Below are 21,329 nucleotides of genomic sequence, written 5' to 3'. Positions count from 1 at the left end.
TGGCCTGCTCGTAGTCAGTAACGTGTCTGAGTTGGGTGACCATGTTGAAACTGAAGCAAGGTATTTCAATGGTCAAACACCAAGACCGGCATAAGTCCGGACGACTGCAAGCTGCCTAACACACACGTGCATGCACGTCACTATGAAAGAGAACAAAATCTTGAACGCCATGTTAACCCTCACTTTACCTCACCAACTCAAACCAACACAGGATCTGTAACAGATCTGCGCCATCGCTACAGGAACGGCTTATCTCCCCTGGGTTGTAAGAGATCCTCCAAACAGCCCCTTCGTGCATGGGTTGTATCCCTCGTGCTGTAACAGATCTGCGCCATCGCTACAGGAACGGCTTATCTCCCCTGGGTTGTAAGAGATCCTCCAAACAGCCCCTTCGTGCATCGGTTGTGTCCCTCGTGCTGTAACAGATCTGCGCCATCGCTACAGGAACGGCTTGTCTCCCCTGGGTTGTAAGAGATCCTCCACACAGCCCCTTCGTGCATGGGTTGTGTCCCTCGTGCTGTAACAGTTCTGCGCCATCGCTACAGGAACGGCTTGTCTCCCCTGGGTTGTAAGAGATCCTCCACACAGCCCCTTCGTGCATGGGTTGTGTCCCTCGTGCTGTAACAGATCTGCGCCATCGCTACAGGAACGGCTTGTCTCCCCTGGGTTGTAAGAGATCCTCCACACAGCCCCTATGTGCATGTTGAGTGTGTCACATTCACTGCACTGACTGCGCCTTTGCAAGAAAATGCTCACTCGATGGTGTGTGGTGTGTGTGTGTTGGGGTGTGTGTTGGGGGAGGGAGGTGGGGGGGGGGGGGGGGGGGAGGGGTGTAGGATGGGAGGGGTGGGGGTTACGTAAATGTTGCTCGTACATGTCACTTAAAACCTTTCGTAGTATCTGTCACTTTGATCAATGATCCATAAGGATATTGCACTAGTGTCTTTCATTTGTTCTATTTAGGATTAACTGGGTCACGTGAACATTTCCTTGAGGACTCGACTACGGGCTTTTGTGTACAGAGAACATTCAACGGAAAGATATTGCAGAATGGGGCTGTTCAAGGAATGCACCCGTGCATATTCAAGACATACACACGAATATGTATTTAAAGGTGAGGATCCTACGTTTTGATCCCTTGTGATGAGAGAATCACAGTCAAGCACTGTATTGATTTTGCCATTTTGCCATTACAAAGGATCAATATTTCAAAGACACGCCGCAATATAACTGGAATACTGTTAAAAGCGGGGTTAAACCAAACTCACTCACTCACTCACTCGCTCGTCACGATATGCCTGAAATATTGCCGATGTGACGTTCAATTTTAACTCACTCACTCATTACAAAGTTTCGTGCCGCATTCACTAGCTGCCTTAAGCGACGATAATTTCTGACTATGGTGAATAATTAATGATGATAAGAAACGTGTGTTGTAAAAAAGGTGTTTTTTTATTGTTAGATTTCCTTGGTTGTAAATCATCTAACCAAATCAGTTTCATAGAAGACTCCAAGGATGACGATAATCCAAGACTATATATCAATCAAAGATTAAGCCCTCACTGATAATCTGTAGTTTGCAAGTACCAGGGTATTATTTCCATGACGCACTTGTTGTTGTTTGATGTAAAAAAAAGAAAACATCTCCGAACTTTATATATATATGAAATATGCATAATTTACATTGACTCACGTGAGAAACCACGTGATAACTACTTCCTTCTATTTGAATACTCATGAGTATTTTGAGGTCTCTACTAAAACGAATCTATTTCCGTGTCACGATTTCTGTTTTTGTAGTTTCACCTGGAAAATTGTTTCTTAAACAACTCATCGACTGTTCAATATTTCTTCGTGAAAACGCCAAACGTACGCCATCGTCTATTTGAAATGATGATCTCTCTGACTAATTAGGGAAACATCCTTGATGCGTCGGAATTTTATTTATTTAGAATGATAATTATAGAGATGACTATTATCTGTGGCAAACATTCACTTTTCACAGAGAGAGGTCTGCATCAGGTTTGGTACATCATCTGACATACTTAAATACAAAAATTATTTTATTTTTTTTTACACCACGGCACTATGTAGAGAAAGTGAAAAAAAGTGAGTGAGTTAGTGAGTGAGTTTTGACCTTAAATTTTACATCGCATCGGCAATGTTGCAGCCATATGGCGATGATACTATATTAACAAATACATTAAGAAATATAAAATCTGGCTGCAAAGGACAGAACATAATTAGATTATCACAGCGCTGTCGTTAAAACTTACATGTAACGCTTAAATGATATTACTATATATAACAATACATTATACAAACGGACTATCGATCGCCAGCAACAGGCAACCAGCCACCGCACTACGGACCATGGGGATTTACAGTACCGGTACCGTCATGGTACCCATCCCTTTAGTCACTGGCGACAGGTAGAAAGTTGAACACATACCTGAATCAAGTCTCAAGTTTATGGAGTGGCGATTGGTATTTACATGTAGGAACTATGCGCTTTACTGAATAGGAATGATCTGCTGTGGTTGAAGGTCATATCTTTATAACAATACTATGAATAACCCGAACGCTAAAGTAGAAAGTGGTGATATCACATTTCCACATTCTTAATGGCTCTGAGCAACGTGTATTGATAAACAGCTTAACCACGATAACGAACATGATGACCACTGTAGTATAATATTAGAGCATATTCACGGGAAATTTGTCTGTTTAAGGAAAAACACCCGTCAACAAGTTTGGAAGCTTGTGCTTGTATAGAGACCTTGAGTACATATTACGAGAGCACAGGCGACCTGGACAATTTGGAATTATTGTTTGAAATTCAAACCTCAAAATGTGGTAAAGTTCAAACTTCAATGACAGATTTTTTGAAACGTGTATGTCTTTAATAAAGATTCAGTGGATGTATCAGTTTGCTCTGTCATCTGTCATGAGTTGCATAATTGAAGGGAAATAACTCTTCCAGTAAGAAGCTGGTTTCAGTTATACGGAAATTCGTTTATACGGACGAATTGTGAAATGACGCAAGTGTCCGTATAAACGAGGCACGACTGTACAACCAGGGACTCAGATTTGTATATGTCATAGACGCTCGTCATTGCAGCATGTACATGCATAAATTACTGCACAGAAACAACTATTTACTATTTACAAGCACCATGATTAGTCGTGTGATGAGACAGATATCACAGGTTACATGTATGTGTCATGGATAATTCACATGTACTCGCATGCTGAAACTCATGAGCTGTAAGGAAGCTGCTCTCTAGAAACCGCACATGCGCATCAAGCAATGCTTCTTAAAACATATAAATTAACATGTTATCTAAATTGTTGCATAATAACTTTACCAAAAGTACTTATATTTTTAACAATCTTATTTTTTAGTGGAAAATATCAAGACACAATTCAAAATGCTGGGATATTTACGATAATATATTGGTTTACACATAGTTCCGATTTGAAAAAGGGGACAGATTAATAGATCATGGAAATCACCACCGATGTTTCCTGTATCACATAATGAACGTTATCTATTTGTTAATAGTATTTTGTTCCATCTGCCTTTTTCAGTTCGAAGTCGGTGAAAATGTTCAATAATGACATATCCAAAATATTAAGAAACAGTTGGAAACGTAGATCAGATTTAACACAAACTTTTTGTACATTTTGAAGTGTTTCTATTTCGTTTCTCCATTATTGTAGATATCGATAGTGCATTGTGCATGGTACATGGTGCATTGTGCGTATTGTGGTAATGACATAATTTGGCGAGTTGACTGACTAGTTCAACTGACGTGACTCGGTGGTAAACATACACGTGAGGAGGCAGGACAATGAACAATAAATTGTAGTTCAGCTGACGTGACCAGGTGGTAGACATACACTTGTCGAGGAAGGACACTGAACAATACATTGTTATTCTGCTGACGTGACTCGGTGGTAAACATACACGTGAGGAGGAAGGACACTGAACAATACATTGTAGTTCAGCTGACGTGACCAGGTGGTAGACATACACTTGTCGAGGAAGGACACTGAACAATACATTGTAGTTCAGCTGACGTGACCAGGTGGTAGACATACACTTGTCGAGGAAGGACACTGAACAATACATTGTAGTTCAGCTGACGTGACCAGGTGGTAGACATACACTTGTCGAGGAAGGACACTGAACAATACATTGTAGTTCAGCTGACGTGACCAGGTGGTAGACATACACTTGTCGAGGAAGGACACTGAACAATACATTGTAGTTCAGCTGACGTGACCAGGTGGTAGACATACACTTGTCGAGGAAGGACACTGAACAATACATTGTAGTTCAGCTGACGTGACCAGGTGGTAGACATACACTTGTCGAGGAAGGACACTGAACAATACATTGTAGTTCAACTGACGTGACTCGGTGGTAAACATACACGTGAGGAGGCAGGACAATGAACAATACATTGTAGTTCAGCTGACGTGACTCGGTGGTAGACATACACTTGTCGAGGAAGGACACTGAACAATACATTGTAGTTCAGCTGACGTGACCAGGTGGTAGACATACACTTGTCGAGGAAGGACACTGAACAATACATTGTAGTTCAGCTGACGTGACCAGGTGGTAGACATACACTTGTCGAGGAAGGACACTGAACAATACATTGTTGTTCAGCTGACGTGACTCGGTGGTAGACATACACTTATCGAGGAAGGACACTGAACAATACATTGTAGTTCAGCTGACGTGACCCGGTGGTAGACATACACTTGTCGAGGAAGGACACTGAACAATACATTGTTGTTCAGCTGACGTGACCCGGTGGTAGACATACACTCCTCGAGGAAGGACACTGAACAATACATTGTTATTCTGCTGACGTGGCTCGGTGGTAGACATACACTTGTCGAGGAAGGACACTGAAAAATACATTGTAGTTCAGCTGACGTGACCAGGTGGTAGACACACAATTGTCGAGGAAGGACACTGAATAATACATTGTAGTTCAGCTGACGTGACTCGGTGGTAGACATACACTTGTCGAGTCTGGACACTGAACAATACATTGTTGTTCAGCTGACGTGACCCGGTGGTAGACATACACTCCTCGAGGAAGGACACTGAACAATACATTGTTATTCTGCTGACGTGACTCGGTGGTAGACATACACTTGTCGAGGAAGGACACTGAACAATACATTGTAGTTCAAATGACGTGACCCGGTGGTAGACATACACTTGTCGAGGAAGGACACTGAACAATATATTGTTGTTCTGTTGACGTGACTCGGTGGTAGACATACACTTGTCCAGTCAGAACACTGAATAGAATTATATTGTGGTTTGGTTTACAGTATAAATTATGGGTAGACCCTTGAGTAGAATTATATATAATAACACATACACATTCATGTTGCGGTCAGTTTTATTGGAGTTGGAGTCAGGTGTTGGTTTTGGATACCTTTTCAACACTTGCAATAGTTTCATCACACTAAAGATACAGATCGTGACTCCTGACACTTGCAATAGTTTCATCACACTAAAGATACAGATCGTGCTTCCTGGTTATGAGAGCCGTATATTGGATAGACAGAAAACATTTGAAACTATTGAAAGCAAGCTAAAAGATAGATGTTAGTTACACTGAATCATGCGCATTTCGTTTTAAGCTTGATTTCATTAGGGAAAAGATTACTTAGAGAAAAGCCATTTTCCCGTGGACCCCAATCCTGTTGAAACGGCCACATATCTGATCTGTGTTGGAGTTGGGTCTGTCCACGACATGAACTGACGTGTCCCGACCACTGTGCCAGCACCAACGGAGATTGTGTCATCGCTGAAGCTGATCCAGAAGGGCAAGTGCTTGTTCCTTGAAAGTGGAGCGTGGACCGCACGCGCAAGATTCAGCCCCAGCTTTTTTTCTCTGATGACAGAATATGTGTTTCGCCCTCCTCCGATGACGATTTCGTACATGTTTATATGGTAGACACCTTTCTTGCGAAGTAACGCGATGTGAGCGTCATTGATAGCCTTTACCCAGAAGGTGAAGGATGTTCGCCCATTGAGGTGAACGCCGAAGTCGTCGACGGAGTGGTAGTGGTAGCTGTTGGCCGTTTCCAGACAAACCAATGGAAGGTAGCGCCCTGTAACACGGACATAGTGAATAAAGTTACTTTCTTGTATTTTTCTTATAGAGACGACAAGATATGTCTGAAATCGGTGGTTTTACCTATTCTTATCAAGACAACCAAACATCTCGTTTATCCATTTGAAGACCGATCAAAAAGCAAAATAATAGTTCATGATTATCAAAGAAACATGCTTCTACACATATAAACTGAACAACAAAAGTCCCTGTGACATTGAATAAGATTTAATGCAAAGTTATGTTATGTCGCACAAAGCCCTGTGGAATATCTGTCCATATCTGCTGGAGCATGTTTCGAAGTTCCTGGAGTGTCTGTGGAACACGTGGTTGACGTCGAGGGCGCCGATCCATCTCATCCCACATGTGCTCGATTGGTAAGAGTTTAGGGGAGCGAGACGGCCAGGGGATGACATTCACGTTGTTTTGTTGAAGAGAATCCTTAACAAGTCGATCACTATAAGACTAGGCGTTGTTATGTTGAAAGGTAATGCCTGGGCCATGACGACGCCAAAACGGTAAAACAACAGGGCCGATGATCTCGTCGCGGTAGCGCTGTCCATTAAGATTTCCCTCTACCACAATCAAACTGGTCCCCTGTCTTGCTGTAATCCCACCCCATACCATAACGCTGCCGCCCCCGAACCGATCTTCTCCCATGACACAATATTAATGATTGAGGTAACGTTCACCTCGACGTCGGTACACTCGAATCTGTCCATCGCTGTGGTTGAGGTGAAAGCGAGACTCGTCAATAAATAGAACTTGTCCCCACTGCATGGCCGTCCAGCGTAGACGCTGTCTGCACCACTGTAGACGTGTTTGACGATGGTTTCCTGTCAAAATGGGACGTCTGGTGAGTCTTCTGGCGACAATCCCTGCACATCTGAGGCGACGACGTAGGTTTGTGAAGATATTCGTCGAAGGCCAGGGATGCTTCTTGCAGTCACTGCTGCTGGCTGGAATCGATTTCGTAGGTGTGTTGTTCGAATCCAGTTGTTTTGTTGATTATTGATAACACATGGCCTGCCACTCCGAGGATGGTCTCTGATCGCGTTCGTCTGTTGCCTACTTTGCCATAAACACCAAATGGTGTTTCTGTGGACGTTAAATTGTCTTGCAACATCACGTTGACTCGATCCTGCTTAAAGCATACCAATGGCTCGCAGACGCTCATTTTCGGACAGGCGTGTTGTTGTCAGCACGATGCTTAACAATGCATATTGAACCCCGTTAACGCACATGTTTTTATACCCATTCTTGGTTAGTGAAATGCATGGGGCTTGCATAAAAGTAAACTTTTGCATGGAATACATGCTTTTCTGTAGCAGTTGCGTTTTTGTGACTTGATTCCATACATGTACTACAGTATTGAAAACCAAACTTTACTTGTTTGAAAAATACACTAAAATATTGGTGTCAAAGGAACTTTGGTTGTTGAGTATATTACCCAAAAAATAAATACATTTGAATGTGACGTGAGACACACGCACTTGAACAGCGACGTGTAAGCACGTGTCTATGCATGTGTACTAATTCGGACGAACGAAGGCTTCAGAGAGCTATCCCTCTTAAATACTATGTCACACTATAAGAATGATACCCCAACTCATACACATTATATTGGTTACCAGGCAGAGTAAATACACGTTCACGTATCTTTTAACCTCTTTTGGGATGACGTGGGTGGGTTCGAACCCCGACTTTCCGCTCTTCCAGCAGATAGTTTGTGGACTAGATCTCAAATGTTAGAAGTAAACATTTAATTTATCTCTACTTGATTCGTATCATAGTAGGGCACGAGTACCCGAGTGGCCTAAGACTTTGGAAATCACTGTGCAGGGTTGCGTCCCTTATTGTATCAGGATCAGCTGATCACTTAGCACCATTTCTATTGTCGTAACTGCTTTCGGGCGTCCAGTGCGACCCTGCTACAGTTACTAAATGTATTGCCGTTCCTGGTCCTTGTGGTCAATTACGCCATGACATTGTCACTCGCCTTGTCCACCGCGGCTCGGCTCCGTCAAGGAGTGATTGGTCTAACGACCCTTACTCCAAGTTGAAACTATCAGCATTCACACACGCATAATAAAGAAACGCAACACCAGTTTATACTCACATAGTTTTACTTACTCTCAGCCCATCTATGAATACAGGACAGGATCAGACTGACCAGACTCGTCACTAGCTGGGGGAAACTTAGAACGATCGAGATTCGACTCGATCGATTGCAAACCGCACTCTCCTCTCCTAATATTGAAGGTATCATTTTATATTGTTCGAGCCTGGCCTGTCCTTGTCACATGTCACAATACCTACTTTTGATTCGTTAAAAGTTAGATCTGAACATGAACTCATGTGTGTCGTAATCGGAAAAATACAGGAGCCCACGTGCCATATTGCTCATCTCTCTATTGATTTTGTGACACGCGTCCGGAAGCTCCAAATGAAATATACCTTGAAACTCTCTATTTGTTTCATTAACTAATGGACGATAGCCAGAAACCAATCCAATGATAATTATGAAATGTCCAGAATACACTTGTGATAAATGTGAAACGTCTTTTATCTATTGATTCCTTTCAAACTAAAAGTTCTGTCACAAACTATATCTAATGCAACTCCTCATTGCAGCTATAATGGTTTTATTTGTTATCATTTTCTAATGTTTCTGAGATGCATTTTTAACCTTATAACATCCTCCGCCCGTGGACAAGAGCTGCCCACAGCTCAGAAGACCTAAGCATGAGTTCCGGTCTGAGATGTAAAATACAATCACAATAAACACAATGGAAGTAAAACAGGATCGATCATTCAATATATTAAATTGTAACCAATTTCATTTTTTTTTGGTAAAGATCCGGGAAACAGCGAATACCCTTACAGTCAAAATGTATATACCTGGTAAAGAATAAGAGAAATGATCCTATGTTACTTCGTATAACCACAAAGCATAATCACCACGAAAAATTATTCAAATACAATATAGAATTAATTAATAGCGATGCATAAATGTCAAATGTAACTGCACATGGCCACAGTATGGCACCACCATTCACGAAAGTTCATTTGTCGCTGGTCCCAATCGAATTCACTGGCTCCTTTCTTGTTTCGAAAAGTCAACTGGCGGAACGCTGTCCAACGTTCTTGAATCCTTGAAAACACACGGCCTATGCACACAGTCAGGTCCTCGGCTGGGGTGGCAAAGCGAGAGGTCGACTTTTCTTGACACTGCTTGAGTGTTGACCAGTCGCTGTCTAAAGATGTTGTATGCCGATAGAGTCACAGCGTGTATGCGGGGGTCGCGAGCACCTGTAGATGTAGACGGCGAAGGTGCTGACAGATATGGATAACCCTCTGTTGCTTGCGGTCTGTGTTTAGCGGCAGAGGTGATAGGACAGCGTGCATCCTCGACAGCAAGCGTGTAGCCAGAAGCCAGATTATTTATTTGGCGTGGACCAGACGACAGCGGAGGAAGTGCTTGACTCTCCGCCCTTTAGAATGGGGTACGAACATCATCTACAACACTTAAAAATACTGGTAATTCACGAACAACAAGTGAATAATACCATACCAACTATAGAAATATGATTACACATAAAGATGTGACAGCAACAGCTCAGACTTCTGCCTGTAAAAATAAGACTATATAAACAATAATAGTCTTCGAGCATATGCATATCTGGCAATAAGGATGATAACGGCAGGTATCGAATTTCTGGATTATTCGTTACAGGTTCACTTGCGTATAGACAAATATAATCATAAAAAGATGATTATAAGCACGAACAAATCGCAAAACCCATGGACTGCTGGAACATTACAGTAGGATAAATTGTCATAAAATTCTAACCAACAACACTCAGCAAATGCTTTGTAGTTATTAACACCAAAACGAACAACATATATAATTATTATGGGATGGACTGAGAGCACACATTGACACACCGATAGTAATTGAACCTAGAAAGTAATATAGAAGATACACAATAGTAGAATAATGTAACGTAATGTCACCAAGTGAGTATCAGATGACCATCATATGAGAGAACCAAATTCCAAATACAGGTCTTGTCTCTACAGAAAAGTAATTCATTCAATTTTGTCACAATAAAGAGATGCAATAAGTAGAAATAAACTTTTCTCCTTGTAATTCGGTATCCGTAAATGGGGATAACTAATATGATAAAATGTTTCAAATTCGTAACCATTTTATAGTCTGATCTTCTCAATGTACACTACTGACAATCGTTTATAACACTCACACGTAACTTGTCCGTAAAATGGTTGAAACAAAGCCATTACAATATGAGATATTACGGGCAGGAATAAATGAATCGTCATCATTATCTTCTCATGGCAGATGGCAATTAATATATGAATTATGTCATATGTCAGAAACGCCATTAGCCAACTTACATAAATGTTTCCCGAAATATATATAGATTGTGTCGGGGTTTGAATTTGCAAATTGTGACAATCAAACAGTAAATAATAAGTGAGGAATACCCGCTGAATACGAAAATAAGTTAAAGAATTTCCAGCCGTTAACGTGAGGTCTCGGGGACAAAGATAGAACTGTGAGACCATAATTATATGACAAGCAAAGGAATTTGTCAAATGTAAAACCAGTGACGTAACCGGTCGATTGACTTTTTATTCTTCGAAAAAGCAAAATGAATACCAGAAATACTGTCGATGTGATCAGAAAAACATCCATGGAAAAAGTGGATTTAATCAACGACATAAATGAAGGAGGGGAATGATTTGGATAGGGTGTAGTTTGATGTGTTTTCCCAATTGTCAACCCGTCAGTTGGGGAGCCTGCTGTAAGTAAGGTCAATGCAAAAAATAACCGTCGAACTTTAAGCCATAAGGAAAGAACGATTATTAAGAGAAATAGGGATAAACCCGCGGCTATGCATGCCGTTAAGTGATATGGGTTGGTTAAATCCCCATCTAAAGCGTAAGGTGGAAGGAAATCCATCCAATTACCATCAATTAAATTATCCGAAATGACCTGTGCCTTTTTCATACGTTGAGAAATAAGGCGTAAGTCAACTTGAAATTCTGTGTCCTTTCTACGAATTTCATCGAAAACTTTATCATCAATTAATAAATGTGGGATCTTAAAAGCGGAATCCTTCAGAAGGGGATGTAAACTATCAATGTTTTTTTAAGATGGATGCATTAAAAAATTCCGATAAAAGTAAAAGATTAGGTGGGTATAATTTTGAAGCAGTTGACTTTTTCTCACATTTATGAATTCTCATGTCTATGTCCAATTCATCCAGTTTCAACGCACAGTAACAAGGAATTTTGAATATACAAATCTGACAAGCTGGACGCTTCTCAATGCGACCCTTGCACGTTAGTATTATGGTTTTTATGCCAGTTAAAAGAATTGTGCCTGGTTCAATTTCGAGAGCCATTGAACGTAGCCCATTTAATCGGAATTTTGTATCACACAAGGATTTAATTTCTTGTGTGTCTTTAGTAAACAAAGCAAGTGCGCATGTGAGCGATGTTTTTGGTTTCGGACTATGAAAAATTGGACAGTGTTTTTTGTGTTCACCATAATATGTTTGAAAATCCCTAGCCGAAAATTCAATATACTGATCTTTAGCCTCCGAAACAGCAAGATAATCTGGTAAATTCATAACCTGAGTGACATGCGTACTTGATTGATTAAGTGGTAAGCCAAAAGAATTTATTCGATATACATCAAGGAGAGTAGAATGTGTCTGGATAGGAACAATAAGCGAAATTAAAATTGAATTTGAATTCCGAGAACAGTGAACAGTGCGTTCCCGATAATAATAACCTGGATCCTTATGTGCAACGTGAAACAACGGGTATTCTGCATTGAGACGTTTTGGAATCATTTTTAACGCTTTCTTTACTTCCGAAACTGGGAGTAAAGATGGACTCAATCGTTGATTAACTAACTGTTGAATGCCTAAATACATTTCATCAATTTCTTGTCTAATTGTAGTTAGGAACGTGAGGTGATCTAACAAGATTTTCATCTTAATAAAAAAAAATCTCTCCACATCTTGTTTTGTTTAGTGACTAGTATAATATCTTTATGGTTTGTTTCAATACCCGCGAGAGCGGATGAAATGCGTTCTTTTGATACTTTGATTGCCTTCCGTAATACATAATACTTACAATAGTGTCATGTAGGCATTAAGCACAAGTCACTAACTCACTCAGATACTACCAGTTTACTACTGACGGGGATGCTGAGCTACTTACAAAACTCCCACAGACCCTTTGACCCCCATCCAGTTGACACAGCGATGTAGTTTACAGGGTGAGGGGAGGGATCCGTCCACGTCATGAAACTCCCAACTCCGACCTCCACCCCCGATCCAACAGAGATTACGCCATTCGCCCAAGATATCCAGAAATCCCGGAACTGGGTTGCACTCAGAGGTCTGTGGCGAGCTATCACTCTGTTTCTGTACTGCTTGCCTGTTCTTATAACTGATTGTGTGTTGCCCCATCCGCCAATCACCACCTCATATATGTTCTGACTGGTTACTCCATCATACTGTAGCAGGGCCACGTGAACATCGTTTGACGCGCTGACCTTAGAGGAAACAATTTACCTTTACAACTCTGGATTTCTAATTTAGAACCAGTTGTCTTTACTTTTATCTCTTTTGATAACCACGATGAATCAATAAATGGCTTGGCTGTTCCTGTATACAGGAAATGCAAACTAGTGATTATTTACATGAACTCCCAGTGACATGGTTCTGTCTTGCCTAGTGCGGTGGGGTAGCCTAGTGGTTAAAGCGTTTGCACGTCACGGCGAAGGCCCGGGTTCGATTCCCCACATTGGTACAATGTGTGAACCCATGTTCCGGTGTCCTCTGCCGTGGAATATTGCTAAAAGCAGCGTTAAACCATACTCACTCACTTACTCCTGCCTTACCTTGAACTTGAATGATGTGGCGCCAGGAGCCAAATCAATACCCAGGCCATGGAGGAACTGGTAGCTGTACGTTGTGCTAGTTCCAAGTTCCACGAAGGCTACCCCACATGTAGTACAGAAAATATTAAATTAGAAAAGTGAAAAGAATAGTGGCTGTATATGGCACATACATCTTCTGTGTGAAGTTCACATATTTTTACTAGAAAACGGCATGAGATGACTTCATAAAACATAGATGCAGTCCCAACGCACACTCATGCACGTAGCCTGTGCCCCATTCACACAGAAAAATAGGTCCCCGTTGGACATATAGATCAGTAAAAGAGTCCCTTGAAATACACTCACGATTTTAAAAAACACGGTATATGACGGATACGAGTGTACTTATATATTTAGTACCCTTTTAAGGTTTGCTATAGCGAAATTCAGCGTAAAAAAGACGTCGTTGGTACAGGAGTGGCGTATGAATGCAATATTAGCAGCTGATGACTCGACCATGCTTTTGTTCAGGACACAGCTTTGTCCAATATCGATTATCAAACACCCAAGACATTCAAGAGATTGTACTGTGAACAGATGTCTTTTGTAGATGTGCAAACTTCACAGACATATCCGAAATAGGCGCACAAAAGGAGATACCCCTGCAACTTACACAGTCATATCTCATGAAGGGTCCAGCATTGTTCACTGTTTCCTCAATGACAATGCCTCTGCTTTAATGGTTTTACTTCGGACGGGATCAGACCATGGGCCACTTAAGATATATTACAGCCGTTTCAATCAGGACCACCAACCAACATTTTACGACTTACTCCCATGATAGGACGCAATCTTCCTGAATGTGAAACAACCAACTTCTGAGATGTTTTACGATGAACTCGTCCCGAACAGGTGTTTGAGAAATACAGACAATTAGTTTAAACAATTAAACACAGCTGTGGCTACATATAGGTTAACGGATATAGCTTAGAATTGTGGCTGTGAAATGTGTCTGCGAAATATGAAGATGCGTACTTTTTGGTTTATTTCTGTTTTTTTTCTTAATAAACCTTTGCGCCAAAATATTGTGGAGTGAATTTCTGTTTTTTTTATCATCAGTATGAAGCATAATGACCTTTTCCAAGACTTTTGGGGGACAATTATTTTTTTGCGATAATAACTCGGGCCCTTCAAAATATCATGTTGGATGAAATTGGAAAAACAAATTGGAAATCAGAAACATCAGACATGATGCAATTACAAATTCTAACTTTTTCCCATTACAGTGTGGTTAGAGTATTTCCCATTGCACAGGAATCTTATATCAATAATCTAGACGATCGAACCCTAAGAAGAGTTTTCTGTAAATTTAGAATACTTTGAAGGTAAATAGATCAAGAAAACGTAAGAAAATGTAGATAACACTTATGCCCTTTGAGTAGTGTTATGTTTATATATAAGTACACCATAAGTAGAAGAAGGTATTTTGTCGATCTCGAGGGGTATATGGTGTACGTGATGTACCCAATGTGAGCGTCTGGGTATCCCAAGCTGCCAGTCTCACATGCATCACACCATATGCCACGAGGCATCAGCTGACAACAAAAACATCTCACCGACATTCATTCATACAAACCCGGAATATATGTCCGGAGGTTCACTGTGGTAGCACAACTCGTTGCACGTCTCTTCAGTAAAAAAGAACACAACGGGCAGACTCTGTTATGTTTGATATGGTATTTGGGTTTAAGGGCGATTTGGACTATTAAAGGTATATTTGCACTCAACACTTTACATCGGTTCTTTGAAAGGCATTTAGAGGTGATACACGTAAGGAAGAGAATATATTGGTGTCAACTTCTTTATTATGAGGAACACAACGTCTCGGGGTATATGCTTACTCCTTCATCGGGGGAAGGAATGCCACGAGGCAGAGAACATATATATGTATATGTAAGGACAACCAAATTAACAAGATAACAAAAGGTGGAAAATATCAAAGGATAGAAACTAACAAGGGAAGCCGACAGATGATTGGCGCTGATACAGGTGATTAACAACCCACAATAGAAGCCAAAACTTTAGAGTAATTAGCGCTGATGGTATGGATTTTCAAGATGCTGTCACAAAGTCTAATATTGCTCGCTAAATTGAACCATAATATACGTTGGAGCCCACGAGTGTAATATGATTAATTGAGCTGTCTCTCTGAGATACTACACTTCTTTAATTTTATCTGATATGAGTGTGGTCAGGGTATTCAATTATGTAATGCTTCACTGTCTTGGAAGTATTTTCGTCACAGTGTGTACATTCAGAGGAGACCTTTTTATCAAAAACACTGCTGTGAGCATTTAACCCACAGTGTCCAAGTGTTGTAATTATGAATTACTCTAAGATGACGATGCAAAAATCATGATCATAATAGCATTTATACACAACAGTCACGAAGTTACATCAACCTTGGTTCGGAGCAGAGGAGAGAGCCTGTGGTGAAGTTATGCCCCTTGTTATGTTAAGACGTGTGTTGATGCGCTCCGTCAAAAATCATGTTAATGTCGTATTATGACCGAAATTGACAAGAATTGAAGCTGAAATAAGTGATTGACATAATACCAGAGACCGAAGTAAGACAAGAAATGGTGTCGATCGACGTCTATAGAGCAAGAATTGGACTTTTCACTCAACCAAAAGGCATCCGGCAAGTAGCACTTGACAAACATGGCAAGTATTCGCCGACTGCCGTTGGGTCTGATATACACTTCAGAATCGTTGTATGTGCAGCTGTGTTTTCTTGCATATTGGTTTAAACTATGTTGTTTTGAACGCATGTGAAAATGTTGATGTGTGTTCATATTAAACCCAAAGAGCATGTTTGTGAACTTGCTTACACCAGTGACGTCAAGTCATTCAAAACTGAATTGTCAGCTTGGCCATCTCAGTCTTCACGTGCTCCAGTCGCATGCCTTTTAGGTGGTAATCTGCTCGCCCGCTGAGGTAATAACACATAGAATCCTGTGTGCAAACGGCATCGAAATGAATCCTGGACCACTTACCTTAACATAAGTCAAAGATACCATTTTGAAGGGAATCCAATGCGTGAAATGTGACCTCAGAAGTCAGAATTCCACACGCTCAAATGAGGTTCGAGATTTGAGTACCAGATTTAATAACATTGAATCAAAGATTACCACAGAGTGACATGGAAACTGTACAACACAATCAGAGAATACGGCACGAGGACCCTCGTTTGATCCACGGTAAGATGGAAAACGTGGAAGAGAAACTAGCACAGTTCGATGGCGAGATCGACAAGCTAGAGGCATTCAGCAGGCGTGACAACGTTATCCTCTATAACGTGACAGAGGAAACAGGGGAAACGCACACTGATTGCAAGGTCAAGATACTATACATCTTGAACAACAACGTTCAGACCTAGACATGGGTTAGTGATGACGTTATTCGTGCACATCAACTCGGCGCCCAACGTGAGGATACTTCTAAACCAAGACCGCTTGTTGCTAAATTACGGCTATCAGATGACAAGATCGAAGTATTGAAAGCTCGAACAACACTCAGGAATATTGGTTATGGAGTCTGAAGTGACTTAACTATCCGCCGACGTGAACAACTTAAAGCCTTGAAATAAAGAGGGCTGATTGGATATGTCAAGAATGGTAAGCTGTTAACTAAACCACGAAATGATGAACATAACCATGGCACTCAGGAATCAGAGAGCTCCAAACGACAATTGAGGAGTACCTCACAGCGTGGTGGCTACCCTTGAAATAACAATCCGGTCAGGTCAAGTATTCGACACAGAATGGAAATAACACCGGTAACCATAAACATTTGTCATTGTTGTCCTGGAACATTTGTGTTTGATTGTGACTTTATTGCCTACCTCCAATCGTTTGATATTGTGTGTATCTTGGATACATTTATATCAGATTTCCCAACATAAACTGGCTACCTGGTAACCAAATGTACTTTGCCCCATGAGCTTAAACATCATTTTCAGGTGCATGTTCCGGTGGTGTGTGTCTCTTCGTTAGGCAAGATGTTATGAACCAGTGCATATATATCTTAGCACCGATATAGAAAACTTCATGTGTTTAAAATTTCCAAAATCTGTGTTTAATTATATGATTTAATGATGTTGTGTACATATGTCCCTCCGGCAGGTTCTACATTTTACAAAGGGAGAACAGATTCAGGTTGCCTTATGGAACAAGTGGAAGTTTTTATATTGGAGCATCGGTCTGATTTCACTTCTTCACATGTGCTATTCTGCGGTGATTTTAATGCCGCACAGGCAACGGAAATAATCCCATTTCTGAGGACATTGATGACTTTGGACATGATGATTTATACATTGATGTAGACAATGCCGCTGTTTAACAGCGTGTATCTCACGATGGCACTATCAATAGGTTCGGGCGCATTTTATTGAATCTATGCTTTGTTCTTCGTATGTTTATACTAAATGGGAGAGTTTATGGTGATAGAACAGGCGAGTTTACGTTTGTAGGAGATACTGGTTCTAGTGGGGTTTTTTCCAGTATGTAGATATGTTAAATGTTGGTGATCGATCAGATTCACACCATTTCCCTTTTGAGTTATCCTGCAGGTTTCCTTGTAGCAATCGTGCCATACATAGTTTAGACTGTGAGGATTATGTCGCTATGAATAGTACATTTTCACGGAACGAATCGAAAAAAAGTAGTTTTATCACAACACTAAGAGGGTCCTTGCATATTAATGAAAATTCCTTGATGGATAAATTTGTAGCTAATGCGGAGGAAGGGATTACATATTTGGTACAGTATGTTCTGGACACGGAGTCCTGTATGAAGAAGCAGACTAAATATGGTGAAAATAAAAACGATAAGCATGTAGGGCAGCAAGATCTAAATCCAGGAAGGCTTTCAGAAGGTATAGGTGTTGCTGCAGTGAATGCGACAGAAAACGCTACTGTAAACTGAGAAATGTGTATAAAACCCTTTGTAGGAAGTTCACATATGATCTTAAATTGTCACGGCTAGTCCGAATAAACAGCACTTTATACAGTCCGAAATTATTTTGGAAAACTATAGTTCTCTTCAGAGACATTCTACCCCCAGAGGACCTGTATCCCCAACAGAATGGTTACATCATTTCAAGAAGTTATTCTCAAAGGATGATTCTATATATTTGATAGACAATGAGTGCTTTGAACGTGATAATGATGGCGTCAGTGAAAACTTTAGTGATGTTGACATGCTTCTGTTAGAATCGCCTATCACGGAGACGGAAGTATTTAATGCTATATCTCGCTTTAAAACTGGTAATTAGCTGCGGTTGATTGTGTTATAGCTGAAATGTTTAAGTACTCTTTACCTGATATTATGCCTTTTTTGGTTAAATGTTTTAATCGGACTTTTGATACAGGTGTTTGTCTTTCTGTCTGGTCAAGATCTATTACTATCCCGTCATTCAAGAACGGAAACGTTAACAATACCGGTGTATTTCTCTCGCGAGTATCCTTGGTAAGGCATTTACTTCTGTCATCAATAATAGATTAACACAGTGGTCAAATATGAGAGCGTGATTTAGAAAGGACTATTCGACTTTTGACCACATATTTACTTTGTATGCAGTCATTGAGAAATATTTATCGTATAGGAAACGTAAGTTGTATGTGGCCTTTGTTGATTTTAAACGGGCATTTGATTCTGTAAATAGAGCTAAATTGTGGAGCTGTTTGAACAATAAGGGTTTCGGAGGCAAAATGCCTGCCACTGTAAAATCAATATATGCAAATGATAAAATCATGTGTTAGCTGTAGTGATACTAAAAGTGATTTTTTCGATTGACCGATAGGCTTACGCCAAGGATGTGTTTTAAGTCCTATACTTTTCTCATTGTTTATACATGAGTTATATGTTGATACACAGTCTGGTAGTCCTGGCGTACAGCTCTTCTCTGATATAATATATCTTTTCATGCTACTTTTTGCAGATAATGTGCATTTGATGTCTAGTACTATTATTGGTCTACAGAAGCAGCTTGACATACTTTCGGAAGATTCAGATAAATGGAAACTTAGTGCTTATCTTGATAAAACAAATATTGTTATATTCCGTAGAGGTGGTCGAGTGGCCACAAGAGAGTAATGTTTATTTAAACGTACATGTATTAATGTTGTGAATGAATACAAATACCTTGGCATATTGTTTATCCATACACTGAATCTGAATAAGTCAGTAACTAATCTCACAAACAGAGCAAAGAAAGCTCTTTTACAAGTCAACTCTGCCATGTCTAAGCTTGGAGTTATTTCACCGAAAATGTATTTTACATTATTTTATTCTCAACTACAACCTCATTTACTATATGTGTCTGAGATATGGGGTTGTAAAGAGTTCTGTACAATTGAAAAGGCTCATCTTCTCGCTTGTAAAAAGGTTATGAATATTGCTATGTCAACACCTAGTAATATGGTTTATGGAGAATGCGGGAGATTCCCTTTGTACATTGGATCTTACACTCGTTGCTTGAAATATTGGTGTTAAAATAATAATATTGCCTGAACACCGTTTACTTAAGAAAGCCTACAACATGCTTGTACACCTCGATAGTCTTGGAAAGAACACATGGGCTTCTTGTTTTCGTACGTATACATTGCTTTTTACATATGGCTTTGGTTTCATTTGGCTGTCCCAAACGATTGGTAATGCACATTTTTCATAAAATGCTTTCGCATGCGTGCCATTGATATGATTCATCAGAAATGGCATTCAGATATTTACGAAAGTTCAAGATATGATACTTACCGCCGATTCAAGTCATTGCTTGAACCAGATTCTTATTTATCAAACTTATGTACAGGAATTTTCGAAACATCATTATTCGTTTTAGGCTTGGCTTGAATGATCTACGAGAGACGAAAAATTAACACAGGGGGATTTTCACCTATTGAGAAATCCTTAAGGTTATGCACATTCTGTGACATTGTTGTCGAAGATGAATATCATTTTTTGTATATTTGCCCTTTTCACGTAAATCTGAGAGACAATTACCTACCGCAGTGGTCTTTATCTCATTTTAATGCGATAACATTGTCTTCATTACTGTCCTGCAAGGATCTTCTGACACAACATCAACTGGCTTTGCACATGCATAATATTTTTTGCTTACGAAGTGAATTGTTACCTTGACTTTGTATTTACTACTCAAAAGAAGTTAAGGATCACCCGATTCCTTTATATTACTACAGGTAATCTCTCATTTCAGGGCAGATTAACAATTGTTATATGAAAGAATCGATGATCCTTAACTTCTTTTGAGTAGTATATATTATAAAATATGTTTTGGTTACTCCGTTGATTATGGGCATGTGGCCTTTCATGTGAATTTCACCAAAGTGACATAAAGCTGATGTAACTGGAATACTGTTAAGTCGAAACACTCACTCACTTCAGCGACTGCGTGTAAAATCCAGAATAAACGTAAACAATCACATGCTATACCGGTTTTTATTGTTTATATGTGATCTGTCTGACATACAAAAGAATCACTTCAGGTAAGATGGATTGTACTAAATACTCACGCTGACAGAACCCGTTAGCAACAGATGGCAGCAACAGTGAAGCAGCCACCAACGTCGTCCACAGCAGCATCGTCGTCATCCTCACAACAATAAGTACATACTGTCGGCTATCATGTTCATTGATATAATAAAGACAGTGCTACTGGTCATGTTTCCAAGTCTGAAAGATTTGAGGAGATTACTCGACGGATGTAATATCTTATTCGGATACATATGGCACAGGTAATAACTGTATAAAATATGAATATTAATATTTGACTGAGGAAAACAATTACATGGCATGTGTACGTTGAATGGACATATACTAACATTAAGACTCTGAAATAAAGTGCTCTTATTTAAAAGTATATATAGTCAAATATGATGTAAAATCCAAATGGAGTCCAGACCAATGCTTAATTTCAAAGCTTAAGCAGTCTGGACTGCCAAATCATTCTAGACTTGATTTGGATGCTTTCCAAGATTATTCTCTAGGGCCCGTAAGACAGACTAGAATGCACCCATTACCTGTACGTACGGCAATGTGACACACTGTGTAACATTCAGCAAGGCACAATTTAAAGTTCTGTGTGTACGTAGGTCTAATACGATAAACGTGATCAAATGAGGAGTTTGGGAAGCTTGACCAGTGTTGGTGCTAGGTGAATTGTATTTTCGCCGGTTC

General features: G+C 40.1%; 1 protein-coding gene across 1 annotated transcript; it reads right to left on the bottom strand.

The window, feature by feature from the left end:
• Positions 1-5,698: 5,698 nt before the first annotated feature.
• On the bottom strand, positions 5,699-20,744 carry LOC139448445 (uncharacterized). The gene is made up of 4 exons (XM_071229994.1): positions 20,666-20,744; positions 13,096-13,193; positions 12,411-12,747; positions 5,699-6,150 (listed from the first exon to the last, which is right to left on the bottom strand). Exons 1-4 carry the CDS (start codon positions 20,742-20,744, stop codon positions 5,699-5,701), a joined length of 966 nt encoding a protein of 321 aa, XP_071086095.1.
• Between the last annotated feature and the right edge of the window lie 585 nt (positions 20,745-21,329).

The sequence above is a fragment of the Haliotis cracherodii genome, unplaced genomic scaffold, assembly GCF_022045235.1.
Source record: "Haliotis cracherodii isolate W230 unplaced genomic scaffold, xgHalCrac1.p SCAF_7, whole genome shotgun sequence".
In the NCBI taxonomy this organism is placed as follows: domain Eukaryota; kingdom Metazoa; phylum Mollusca; class Gastropoda; order Lepetellida; family Haliotidae; genus Haliotis; species Haliotis cracherodii.
The sequence above is the reverse complement of the archived record's forward strand: the minus strand, read 5'-3'. Positions and strand labels throughout refer to the sequence as shown.